Here is a 13,035-nt window from a genome sequence, read left to right on the forward strand (position 1 = left end):
AATCATGCTATCAAATATGAGCTGACTGTCCATTGGAAATCAGAATGTACAATCCTAGCTTGGTGTATAAAGCATGTCTTTGCAAAAATATTTTATGGCTGTGGTAAAAATCCTTGTGCTTACCTGCTTGCTTTTGTTCAGTTACAGAATCAGGGGATAATGATAATAAACTGCCTCTCATGGCTTCATTAATGTGCACAAGTGTGGTTTTTTTGAAGCTGCAGTTTAATGTTAGTATAGTACATTATTAATACGCAAGGGAAAAAATACAAATATGAAGGCCAAACTCCAGGCTTCTTAGTGAAAATTGTAAATGGAGAGAAATCAGAGCCACAACAGTGTAAGCAAGAGCAGAGTCTGTGCTTTGACTAATGATAGAGAATAGGAAATTCACATGGATAATTCTTTTTGGTCCTTTGCACATACCAGAAGGTTGGGCTTATTGCTTACTAGTACTGAATTTTACTGTAACATTCAGAAAATCTTATTAATCATTGTATAAAACTCTAGTTTTCCCTAGCAAGTCTGTTTCATAAGCCTTTTCCCTTACAATTACTAGATTTCTTAATTTTCAGTTTTCAGGTCTGATCAATGAAAAGGATCGAAAGTGTAGAAGTTGTTGTGATTTCTTTCAGTATAACCTCTAGCCAGAAATACATGATATTGCAAAACGGGAAGAAAAAAATGAGAGAAATGTGAAAGCTATTGGTATTCTAAGTGGAAGCCCTGCTCCCTGAAGGATAGAGCTATTTCATGTTCCCCTTTTCAAATGGAGCATTACAGCATATAATGCAGCAATTATTTTGTTGGGTAGGTGTTTCATTACCAACCTGGGCCTTGGAGGTGATGGGAGAAAATTTGTCTCGACCTTCCAGGGAAGCCATAAAAGAGAAATGATGTCTAAATAATAAATGTCTAGGAGAAATGTGAAATGCCTAACGGTGTTGCACTTAGCTTTTGTGACATCTGTGCATTGTAGTATAAAGAGCTGGTATATGGATCATTTCAAAAGCAGGAATATTTTCTATTGTTTCCTTGCATTTTTGACCTTCCTTCTTCTCCTGGTTCAATCCCTCTCAAATATGGTTTAATTTTTCTTTCTGCAGGATGTGTGTTTTCCTGGTTTTCCCTTAGGACTGGAGCAAACCACAAAAAGCAGATTTGGAAAAAAACTTTTATTCCAAAGTGAGGCTGATGAGATCAGGTTTTTATTTACTATACTCTGCCATATGTGCAGCATTTGGTATTGGTAGCCACACAAGAACGAATCTTACCTTCTCCCTTTGCTGATCCTGTGACAGCAGGACCGATAATAGTGCAGAAGAGAACGTGCAGGAGGGGTAGCTGCTGTGACATGTGGCGCTGCTTTGTACTGCTGCTCAGGGTTCAGGGGTAGGAGTGCAGGTTGTTCTTGGGTTTGGGTGTTGTGGGTTTTTTTTCTTCCTTCATTTTCCACATTTAGATTTAATAGTTTTCAGGACCAGCAGTTGTTGTCATTCCTAAGTTCCAAAACTTATTATTCTGTAGTTGTGTTGTTTAGTCCCTTGTTGAATAATCATAATGCTTTCTATGCTTCTGCTCTTTCTAGTTGCTTTGGGAAAGGCTGATTTCCTCTCTGAGTGATCTACGATAAAACTGATTTTAATGGAAAAATAAATTGCCCTAGAATAAATAGTCCATTAAACGATCTCATTTTTAAGTCTTTCCTTCTAAACAAGTATGAGTGTTGCCATGTGTTATTTTTCTTCTTATGTTATATTCCTCTAGATCTAATGGAGACAGAGATTCTCTTTTGTCAAGCGAATGTAATGCCCCCAAAGAATTGCTGATCTGGACAGATAAGAGATTGTTATGTTGAGCTTTATTAATGTTCCTAAGAACCCTTGTGTAACATTATCCATCATGCCAGAGCGTAGGAGTAACTTCTGATTGTATCTGGCTTGAGTGATCTGCCTCATTCACTGTGAAGTTTTACATCCTCAACGATTTCAGATACCGATCGATCAGCTGTTTTTCTGTGGGTGCTTGACAGTCTTCGTTTTACTCCTAGCTGAAGTGTTTCTCTTCTTGGCTCAGATTCTTGGATAGAAGCAGTCCTTTAGAGAAGTAGATGCTGAACAACTGATCCACTGCTTTATTGTGTCCTTACCTGTGTCAACTAGGTCTCTTGGATTCTGTAAGATTTGGAGTAATGCTTCTTGACACAAAAGGTTTGCAGTGAGTAGAAGAGAGATCCAAAGGAGAGTGTTTAGGCAGGTCTTCGATGCATAAAGCAAAACTCGACAGCCAGGAGCTTAAGCTGTAGCATCTGAAGCGCAGTATCTGTGAGAGGCAGGGCCTCCCAGCTGCTAAGTTCAGAATGCAGCACTGGTGGAGAGCCGCTCCCTCTTGCAAAGATAAGAAACTACTGATAAGGAAATAAGCAGGATCTTGCGTTTTTTTGAAGTCAGTTTTTAACTTTATATTCCCTTTGGGAAAGAAAAATCTAATCTGATACTTTGGTCTCAAAAATGTTGCCTGCGCTAATTCTGGCTTGGAGTTTAAGGAAGCAGAAATGATGCTAAACACTGTCCAAAAGGCTCTCCTTGAGGTGGAAGCTAGCCACTAACCCTTTACATCATGCTGCTTGCGTTTCTGAGGTTCCCCTCCTCCAAGCATAGCTGTACTTCTCCACTCTTCCCCCACCATTTTCAATCTCGCTTTTCCATAGTTAGGAGTCTTCAGTGGCTTCCCTCTCAGCACAATTCCAAACCCATTGCATTCGTGCAAACTGAGTGCCCTTCATCTGAACTGACCTCAGTGACCTTCCCTAAATCCTCTTTCCATTCTTAAGACTTGCTCAGATGCTATTCTCCTTCCTTCTCGGCTCCCTTTCTTCACTGACTTCTCTTCTACCTTTTCGTAGCTCCCTTCCACATACTTGCAAATACTAGCGTATTGGATTATTGCTGGTTTATTTTGTTCTTTGTCTCTTCCTTAGTACGGCCTTTTGCCAATAAAAAGCCCTTGGTAAATGTTTGTGAAACACATCTGTTATAAAACACCTTCTGGTAGCTGTCACGTCCCTGTAGGCGCACATGGACAGAGATGATGTGCTTCTGTGATTTCAGCCATAGCTGGCACTGCTCAGTTTTGAACTGTACGCCCAATCGCGTGCTATCTGAATCTTGTCATTTTTTTATTGAGAAAATAGGTATCTAAAGTGATTTAATGAGTATTGGTTTGTTGGAGGTTTCAGATGACTCAGTGTAATACACAGGTCTGGGGGAAGTGGGAGTGTGATATATGTTATTTGTAAAAGCAGAAACTTGAGAGGACAAAAAGTGTGATTCATCTCTCAGTTCATGTCACAGTTACAAACCTAGAAAAATACCCAAGGAGTGGCTGTAGCTTTAACTGATCTCAGCTGAGAGTTGGTTTTGATCATTGGGAGACATGCCAGTTCTTCTCAGGGCTTCTCGAGAGCCTTGGTACCATTTTGACATCATGACGACTGTATATAACAAGACTGTCAGTATGGTGTCAAATATATATGTATACACACAAAAAAGATCTAAAACTTTTCTTGTGATCCTTTATCTCATGACAGATATGTCTTGCTTTACTGTGTCTCAGGGGAACAGTGTCACTGCTGGCATGTTTTCTCTGTTCTTTTTACTGCCTATCAGTCCCTTAGATTTGCCATAGAGGTGGTTTAAAAAAAAAAAAATCTACCAATGTCTATGTTTAGATGATCACATTTATGCATGTTTCCTGTTGGCAGATAGTTGAGATAAGCAAAAGCATGTTCCAAATTGTAAGCTGGAAGGAGCAATCATCGTTGCCCTTCAGCATTGCACTGGCAGTATGGATCACGACAGCAGCCTATTATGCAGCTTTTTTTTTATTTCCCCCCCCTTGGGTCAAATTGACAATGATGATACCATGTCAAGTGACTTCCCTTAACTCTTTGCATGAAGTTACAAGAAGGTTCAATCTGTACATATACGTACTTTATTAACAATAACAACAAAAAAATCCTGATAACCAAGCCGTGTGATTCTCTTCATTTCCTAAAATGGAAGTCCCCATTTTATGAGGCTGCTCAATAGGGAGTCTATGTAACATATGTACTGTGAAGATGAAGATGTTTAAGATACAAAGATGTTACTCAAGTTTAATACTGATTCGCATAGAGCTTAAGAAGAATTAGTTAAACAGTCATTTCCCCCAAAATTACTTGCAGATAGTAGGAAGAAATGCCGTAATAGCTGTGAACATACTCTCTCTGAAGCCCTCTAAGCAGGTAACGTGGAAGTTAATTTTGGGAGCCAGACAGCCAAATATACTGTAAATAGTTAAAAGCTGTCTCTATCTCATGATAAAAAGTGACCAAAGCTCAGCTGGGCTGACAGCCTTGTTAAGCTGAACTACCGAAAGAAATCGAAACTGGCTTGGCATATGTTTTCAGTCCTTTTTGTCAAAACGCTTTGCTGCTAAGGTTTAATGTTAGAGAGCTGTCTTGTCACTTTCTGCACCGACAGTCGTGGACTCAGGTGCTGAGCCCATTTCGTGCTATTTAGGTGAGCATCATGGAGCGTACGTGCGTTGTAGTCTCTGTTTTGAACAAGACTTGCAGAGTTTCACCCAGGAAGAGAGAATACACGGAATCTGTCCATCCATACCTGAGAGGGATGCTGGAAGCCGGTGGGGGCAAAAATGCAATTGTGGGCAGAGTGGAGTGAAGATGAGACCACCTGGTCTCACCTCTGGGATCTGGCTGCCTCGCTAGTGAAGATTTTGGATTTGCATGAATTTCCAGAGTTCATCTCAGAAATGCAGTAGTAATTGCAGAGCCCCTATGTAATTCTGAGGAAAGAATTCTCCCTCTTGCCCCCTGCAGAGCCCTTCAAATGCCATCTTGACGCAGACTATGATCCAAGATTTTTTCCTAACAGATAAAAGTAAGTGCTGGTCACATGCAGGATTGCTGTTATGAGTTTGTCTCACCTGTAAGTCTAATCAGCACTATGCTGGATTTAAGCATCTGTTATGAGTTAAGCTGGTTCATGCAGACCAGTCCTCTGACTTTTACTTCTATTGTTACTATTTTTCTGGGCTTTGTGTGCATTTCTGTTTGTTGATAATAAGTGCCCTCCACAGCATATGGCTGCTGAAGCATGGTGTCCGCACAAAAGCCACCCTGGAGGATAAGATAAAAAAGGTTCTGTGTGGGCAACTACATAGGAAGAATCTTCAAAGGAGTGATATGAAGAGCATCCCTTGAGACTTAACCCTTCTGATCAGCTAAACAAACATGGGACCAGTTAATCTTTCTGGCCCACTGGTGAGTTCATAGTGTCTTTCAGAAGCTTCTGAATGAATGCAAGTAAGAATCCTTGAAAGAAGCATTAGATGTATCCTACCTAGTATGTTTGCTGTTGATTTGTGGTTAAAACTTTAGTTGATGGTACAGCAAAAAGTATTACTGCCTCAGACGGGAAGCTCCCAGTAATTGAAGTGTGGCTTCTGTTTATAGGAACCTGATGGCCTGATAAAGGCCGGTTAACCTCTGGGATGCCAGCCAACATAATTTCTGGATTTATGTCATGTTGCCTGTTACCACTCTAGCAGGCTTGTCTGTCAAGGCTGGTGCTTCCCCTTCAGAGGGGTTAATTTTGTCTCACTTTCTGAACACAAGGGAATAAAACTTAGCCTCTTTATTCTTTTGTTCCCCCTCCATTGCCCGTGTTAATTTAATTTGACAGCCTGGCGAATAGGATTTGTCAAATACTGTAACCTTAAGCAACACAGATATTGAAAACTGTGCTTTAAATTTATATAATCCAGATGTGAGAACCAATAAAAAGCTCAGATGAAATGAAATGTCAGGCTTTGTGGGGAGAGAAAGGGAGAAATACTATTTGCCACTTACTTTTCCACATGGCATAAAGTGCAGAGCAGGGTTCAATCAATTATATTAGACTCCAAGAATAGAAGTAGTTTTTGTCATTTCAGTGCTGGTAGCTAATAGTAAATATGATTGATATCAAAATGCTGAATCTCACAAGACTTGTTAAGTAAAAACAGTTTAGTATTTGGGCAGTGAAAAGGCTAGTCCTGGTAAGTATTTATGGCTAAGTTGCTGAGATGATCTTCAGCTCAGAATGGTAAAGTCTAATTAAGCAAATCCTGTAGTATCATGTCTGAAATTGTTTGATTACCTCTCTCTTCCCATCAACACAAGGCACCACTCAGAGATAACGTTTCTCTCTCTTAGTAGTACTAACAAAAAAGCCACCAATTTTAGGTCTGTAGGAGTTATTCCGTTGGAATAAGCCAAAGAACTCCAAAAGAGTGGGGGGAAGAAAGCTTGTAAGCTGTTGGTGCACGTGTGCTGAATAAGTGAACTACAATGTCCTATTTGGGAATTTCGCTTGTTCTACAAAACATATTCTCAAATATATGCATAGAACAACTTCTGTTTCTGCAATATTTGTTCTCCTGTATGTGGGAAGAACCTGAAAGATGTATAATAATTGTCTTAAACTAATTTTCAGCTAAATCTCTTCATTCCCTGTGGTGACCTTTCTTTGGCAGAAGGGAAGAAATACTGAGTAATGCTAGGCAATATTTATCAAATAGTCCATTCCCCAAAAGTGCAATTTAATTTTAGCTAAAAATGAGTATTCATCAAATTCAGAGCATAGGCCTAATAAGTGAAATTAAAATTTGAAAAGTTTAAAACATTTCCATTTTATATTTAAAAGGCAAAGATTTTAATGTCAGTATGAATTGTCATTTTAAATTTGCCTGCATTTGATATAAAAGCTGAAGACACTTTCAATCAAAACAAAACAATTTTTCACGTTTTTAAAATAATTGGATAGTAAGCCTGAAGTTGTATGCATAGCTCAGTAAGTAAATGCTGGTGTTGAGAACACTAACTTGATTTGTCTATACCGTATTGTTGTGGTATGATAAAATAAAGTTGGACTGTTCTTAGACTTATTTCCATTCTCCACCGTATGAATTAGGTGTCCAGAAATAGATTAGAAATTAAACTGTATTTAAACCACCATCCTCAATTCCGCTCTCAGAAAAAACACCTTTCCTATTTGAATAAAGTTAGACCTGAATTGAGACCACCTGTGGTTTTGGTCACACAAAATCAAAACATGTATGATAAGATTTTGCAAATCCAACCCAACTACTGGCTTTGTGTGTCTGTAAATGATGATTTGCTTAAGTCAAAAGCTGTAGGAAAAAAATCTCAAAGGTTTACTGGAAAAAAAGTAATTTTTCTTACTCCTAAGACACCAAATTAGAACAGCTAGGGGACTCATCCCCTAATATCGGCACAATTCATAAAATTAACTGCTCATGTTGGAGCCTTGTATTTTGTAAACTGAGTCATGTGAAGTTAGCGTGTTAATTAAGAGACTGGGATGCAGCAGACCTTAGCTAAGTTATTCAGTTTTTCAATGACTTTCTGCATTGTCTTAGCACAGAATTGCCTCTTATTCTGTATCTGTAATATACGGCTATTACTACTTCTTGTGTCTGAAGGGAGATTATTTTATTTTTTTACGTTCGCAAGCCTAATAGGCTATGATGTTGAAAGAGCTTCTTCAGGCTGATGTAAAGGCAAAGCTTTTATCAAAGATAGTTGTTGGAATGCAAGTTTGGGGCAAAGTCTGCAGTTTCTGCTGGAGTCTCCAGGTATCCCACCCTTTCCAGGCCACGTTTAGGGTACATTTTGTATGCAGCCAGCTTTGAAGTTCACGCTGATACTACTACTAAAAGGGCAAAATATGAGCAGATAAAATTTCATAGGCCTGGGTATTTTCCAAGAGAAGTATCTTGTTAGAAATGCAAGGTGCCATAGCTATATTTGAGACAGAGAATGCTCCCTAAGTTGTTCTGTCCAAAGCTTTGTATATGCTGTCGTAGGGAAGCTTTTGCATCAATCGCAGCTAATTCAGATGGAGACAACGCTGTTGAAAGATGTCAGTGAAGGCAGATCCACACTGAAAAATTCCATGTTTTTTAAACAATGTGGTATCTGTCTAGATTCCGGCTCTTTGAAACCTTAGTATAACCAAGCGCAAAGACCGAAGTAGTAGAAGTGCCATTTAAAAAACTCAGTCCCATTCAGCTGATCATATGATCTAGCCTCTTGGGTTTGTTTGATTCATTCATTAGCTGTGTAATCCATTCGTTTCTGCTGTGGTTCCATAAATCACATGCTTGCCAGAGTGGAGAGAGTTATTTGAAAGGATGGAAGAACCATTAAGTAGAAATGAGAGTATGTGTAAAATGTTCACCTTACCTAGCCGGGGGGAATGAGCACTGGCCTCTGTACAGTATGGAGCGGAAAGACCAGCGAAACCTCAGCCATTTCCCCTGTTTCTGGTTAACGTAATAAACATGGTACTGGGCTATTCCCAGTAGGGACACACTGCAGCTTCCAAAACTGGGGATAGCTTTCTTCTGTCATGCTCAGCCGTGGCTTTGTATGTTTTTCCTCCAAATTACAACATGGTTTTAATCTAAACAGACATCAGTTCTTTACGCCAAGCACATCAAATATATATTGCAAGGATAACAGAATGGAAGAAAGTAACATGGCTCACAAAGTGACCGTGTGATAGTGCAGGGAAGAGGAGGGGGAATTGGAGGAAGGGACTGAGCAGGGAATGGACCCCTAAAGCAAAGCAACTAATGGAAAAAGCGGTCAATGAATAGAAGTATTGTACTCAACTTCATGAAAGAGATTCCCCAGGGAAAGGTTAGGTTCCAGGATAAATGAAATCTCCCCTCAAATAGCGTTCTTCCCTGTCCAGATACAGGCATGACGATTACCTATTAAGAAACAGAATTGAGAGTATTTATCGCTTCTGTTCTAATTTACACAATGCTACAAGTGTCTGATTTTGCCTTGATTGGAAGGGCTGTGTCATCAGGAGATTCTGCCTTTCTGGAAGGTATTCTACGATCTCTCAAGCACCTCCTCCAATTTTTATTATTTTTTTTTTTCTTCCAGCTTTTTATACTTGGTGTGAAGGTGTATAGGCTTTTTCCACAGTCACTGCAAAACTCTATCTGGAGAACAGAGTCAACACTCTGTAAGTCTCCATAGCTTGGTGTCTCTGTGTTCTGGGGGTACCAGATAACAACCAAAGAAGGTTGAAAGGTCTGTCACTTTTTTCCTTGAGTCCCCTGTTGTAAGCATCAGAAAGATGAGGAGTGGGGCCTCCCATGGGCCGAGAGACTGAAGCATGCCTGCACTGTATGGCTGGGTGGTAGCTCGGCGCATGGGAGGTACTGGAGCAGTTGGGCAACAGCACCGTGGAAAGAAAAAGCTGTTTTGGAAAGAGGATGTGAATGGAGAAGTGCTGGCTTTGGAAGCCTTAGGATTATTTGTCTTGTGTGAGCTCACAAATTAGTACAGACAGGGGATATACAAATGCTTAAGAAGGCTGTTGTGAAGAGTACCTGGGACTGAGGAGGGAAGAAACAGATGGGACTACTCTTGCAACCTGCTGCAAGGCCAGAAAGCCGTATGATGGCATGATGTCATTCTTGTGACATAGTGGTAAGCTCTGTTTCTTTGACAGTTGTGTTTGGGGATTTTTTGTTTAAGTGATTGCTGCTATAATTAGAAAGTTACAGGATAACTTCAGTTTTCACTACAAAAGGTGTTGGTTTTCACTCCTGTGATAGTGAGAAGTTTTAAAAACCGCGGAGTGTAGTCTAAAAATGCAGAAACCTGGAAGTTCCTGAATCTTGGAATAATATCCCAAGATCTTTTTTCAATTTTTTCCCCCCTCGTTTTTCAACTGCTGAGTGCGACCAAGATTTGTGGTAAAGAAATATATGTTAGCCTGAGTATGGTGCATCAGGCACTGATTTTAACTGTGTCTAGTTCAGCATTGGTGTTTACATTGTCATAGCTCTTTGGAAACTCATGCAAGTGCTAGATGAAGTGCACTCATGCCTTATGGACTGCTTCAGGTTATTCAAATCCTATTTAGTTATCAAGCATGTAGATATGGTTGTCTACTTAGTAGATCAAAGATCAAATCAGAATCATCTGCAGTCGTCACTAATACGGTGATATAGAAGGGCTGTGATACTTCTGTTGTTTTTAGAAAGTTCTGTTGAACTTCTTGGGAAAATGACGGAGTACAGTAGTCATCATGCGGGAAACAGGCACAAAAAAGAGCCATTCTCAGAGTGTAAGTGAGAATGCAAAGGAAGCAAACTACGTGTAGAAGGTGTAGAAATGGCTTTTAAAAAAAAAAAAAAAAATCCTGCTGAAACATGTTGTCTTTAGTATATGGTCTCACTCTACAGCTGCTCCTTCTCCAGCCAGGCATGCAACAGTTTCATTGCAGCACTCCCTAAGGACTTGGCATTGCTTAGGCTGTCAAGACCAACAACAACACAGTGCTGCGGAAACATATGAAGCACAAGTTGAATGGTGCCAACACTTTATAATGTTACAGAGTTCTTGCCTGAATAGAAGGATCCTGCACTGAACTGCTTTATGTTCAGTTCTTTTTACAAATCTACACCTCCGACTTCTAGTTTTTGAAAAATGTATTTCTCTCGCACTGTGGCTTTTCAGAGATGTTGCACGTTCTCGGTCTTACGCTTTGATGTACTATATTTTGACAGTTGCTTCAAAGCTTAAGTGGATTGGGCTCCAGAGGGTTGTAGATTCAGACTACAATTTCAGATGGATGAGAATGAGGGAGGGAAGTCAAGTATCGTAACAGTGTCAGAACCCTGGGAAGCAAAATGGTACTCGGTAGCAGAGCCAATATGATAATATAAGAGCAGAGTGCTAGAAGCAGAATTACAGGACAATTGGGACTAAGTCACTACTTTCTGAAATTTTTCCCTCTGGAGCTCCTTCAGTTTGTTTTATAGAGCAACGGAAATGGTCTAAACTCAAGACTAAGGGGAAAATGCTGAATTTCAGACATTGTTCTCACACTGACCCTCTCCTTGTGTCCACAGGTAAAATGTTTTGTTTTCAATCTGTAAAACAGGTCAGATGCTTACTTCCCCTCCTCAGAGAGATGGTGTGGGAATTAGTTTCCATTTACAAAGTATTTTAATGTGCTGTAGTTCTTTATGGTTCAGAATGGACTTTAGCCATAGAGATTTTTCTCTGTGGCTCAGGGAAGACCACACCTACCACATTGCTCTCAGCTTTGTTCCAGTCGCCAGAAAAAAGCTAACAAATTGGCATGAGCTCAGAGGGAGCAACCCAAACAACTCGGGGACTGGCTGAGGGGTTAAATTAATAACGCAAGATTAAGAGAGATAAATATATGTAGTTTGGTGAAAGCTGTTCCCCTGGAGTTAATTATGCCATATTATTTTAAAGATGTAAATGTTGAAGGATTTGCTTAGTGTGCTCCAGGAAGGTAATCAGCAGAGAAAAGAGGAAGCAAAAAGGAACTTCAAGTTGAATACCAAGGGAGAAGAATTTCCTGACAGTGGATCTGTTGCTTTGGCAAGCAGACTCGCAGGGAAGTGCTGAAAGCACTCCTAGATGAGGAAGAAGTCCTGAGCTGAGATGAAGATGAAACCCAGTGAGGCTTGTCTGTTTCAATTATTATAATTTGAGAGACTCAGACACCATTACTGATAGAGCAGTAATGCCCGGGAGCTCCAATCAGAGATGCACGCCGTAGAAACACACAAACAAGCTTTCCGTATCTGTTATAAAATCTGTAGAGTAATCTGGATCTAGACTGACTCAGAAGTTAGTATTGAAGGGCTGCAGCCAACACCGGTATGGATATTCTGCCCTTTTCCGTTCCTATCCCAGCAGAGGCACAAGGGCAGCCTACTGGCAAGACCAACATCTCTAGCACAGCAGAGCTGCCCTTGGAGTACCTGAGAGGGCAGGGGCAAACAGGTCCTACTGACTCACCCTCCATGCATGGGCTGCAGTAGCATGCACATTTTCAGTTCACAAACACAAAAATACTGTCCCAGGCTTCCAAGGTCCCCCTGATCTGTAATTGTAAGAACAACTATTGGAAGGTTCAGAAACTATAGAGAAAACTTAAGTAGGAAAACTCAAGGAAAATTAGTTTAACTTCCCAGTTAATTATGAGCATCTTTTCCCTTTCTTAAATATTTTTGTTTCTCTCGGATTCCAGGTGTTCCTATGCTGCAGCATACACCAGAGTTGACCTGAATATTTGAGGAAGGATAGTTGTGGTGCCCTGCAGTTCCTTGGAGGCAGACTTATCCTGGTAGTCCTCGTGGGGTATATTAACCCACGTTTAGTGCTGTGCTATTGCAATTACTGTGCTTCCAGTGATTAGGCTAACTTGTTTAGACTTATCGCAAGCATCTCTGCAATGCTCGGCAGTCAACTAAGCATTTTTCCTAGAAAACAGCATCAACAAAAATCAGTATTTCTGCCAGTTAAATAAGATGGAGACCTAAAATCAAACTGCTCTGATTGTGCAGTTTATTTAGATCAGGCAAATCCTGAACTCTGGTCTGTAGAGTTAAGGAAGAAGTCAACCTTGATCATGGCTTTTAACTTGCCAGGCGCTGGGTTTGATCAGAGAACTGGATCAAATGTCCTTTGTTAAACAAAACAGTAAGTTCGAAACCACATGTGAGAAATTATAGCTATGAAGCCTTAATCATACTGCATGGGAAATACCTCAGTTATTCATTTAGCTAGGAGCATTCAAATGTCTGGAAAAAAAAAGTCTGAAGCTAGCTTCAATGCAAAATCCTGTATTCTTTTTGCATCTGTGATTATAAGCATACATGAGATCTTATAAATAATGCTTCTGCCAAGCTTCATTACCTATGCTGATGAACCCTGCAGGATTTTATTCCCAACCTGTAATACAGTGATAGTCCAGGAATGGAAGTCCAGTTCCATTCCCTTCCCCTGTCAGCATTTCATTGCTTATCTACAGCTTTCTGCCACACCAAGCCTCAGCCATAGCAGAACAACTCTTAACATCTTGGTCCATGATTTATGTTTAGCAGTACATTGTATTTACA

General features: G+C 40.1%; 1 protein-coding gene across 3 annotated transcripts in view; it reads left to right on the plus strand.

Annotated features, from left to right (window-relative positions):
• The window catches only part of ABTB2 (ankyrin repeat and BTB domain containing 2), a 135,952-nt gene that overhangs the window by 38,152 nt on the left and 84,765 nt on the right, over positions 1–13,035 (plus strand). Inside the window, exon 2 of one of the 3 annotated variants that reach the window (XM_050897756.1) lies at positions 9,583–9,601. The exons of the other annotated variants lie outside the window; for them this stretch is intronic. Within the exon in view, the coding sequence (XP_050753713.1) occupies positions 9,583–9,601 (19 nt within the window). The remainder of the gene's footprint in view (positions 1–9,582; positions 9,602–13,035) is intronic. 3 annotated transcript variants of the gene reach the window in all.

Source organism: Gymnogyps californianus, chromosome 5 (genome assembly GCF_018139145.2).
Source record: "Gymnogyps californianus isolate 813 chromosome 5, ASM1813914v2, whole genome shotgun sequence".
In the NCBI taxonomy this organism is placed as follows: Eukaryota; Metazoa; Chordata; class Aves; order Accipitriformes; family Cathartidae; genus Gymnogyps; species Gymnogyps californianus.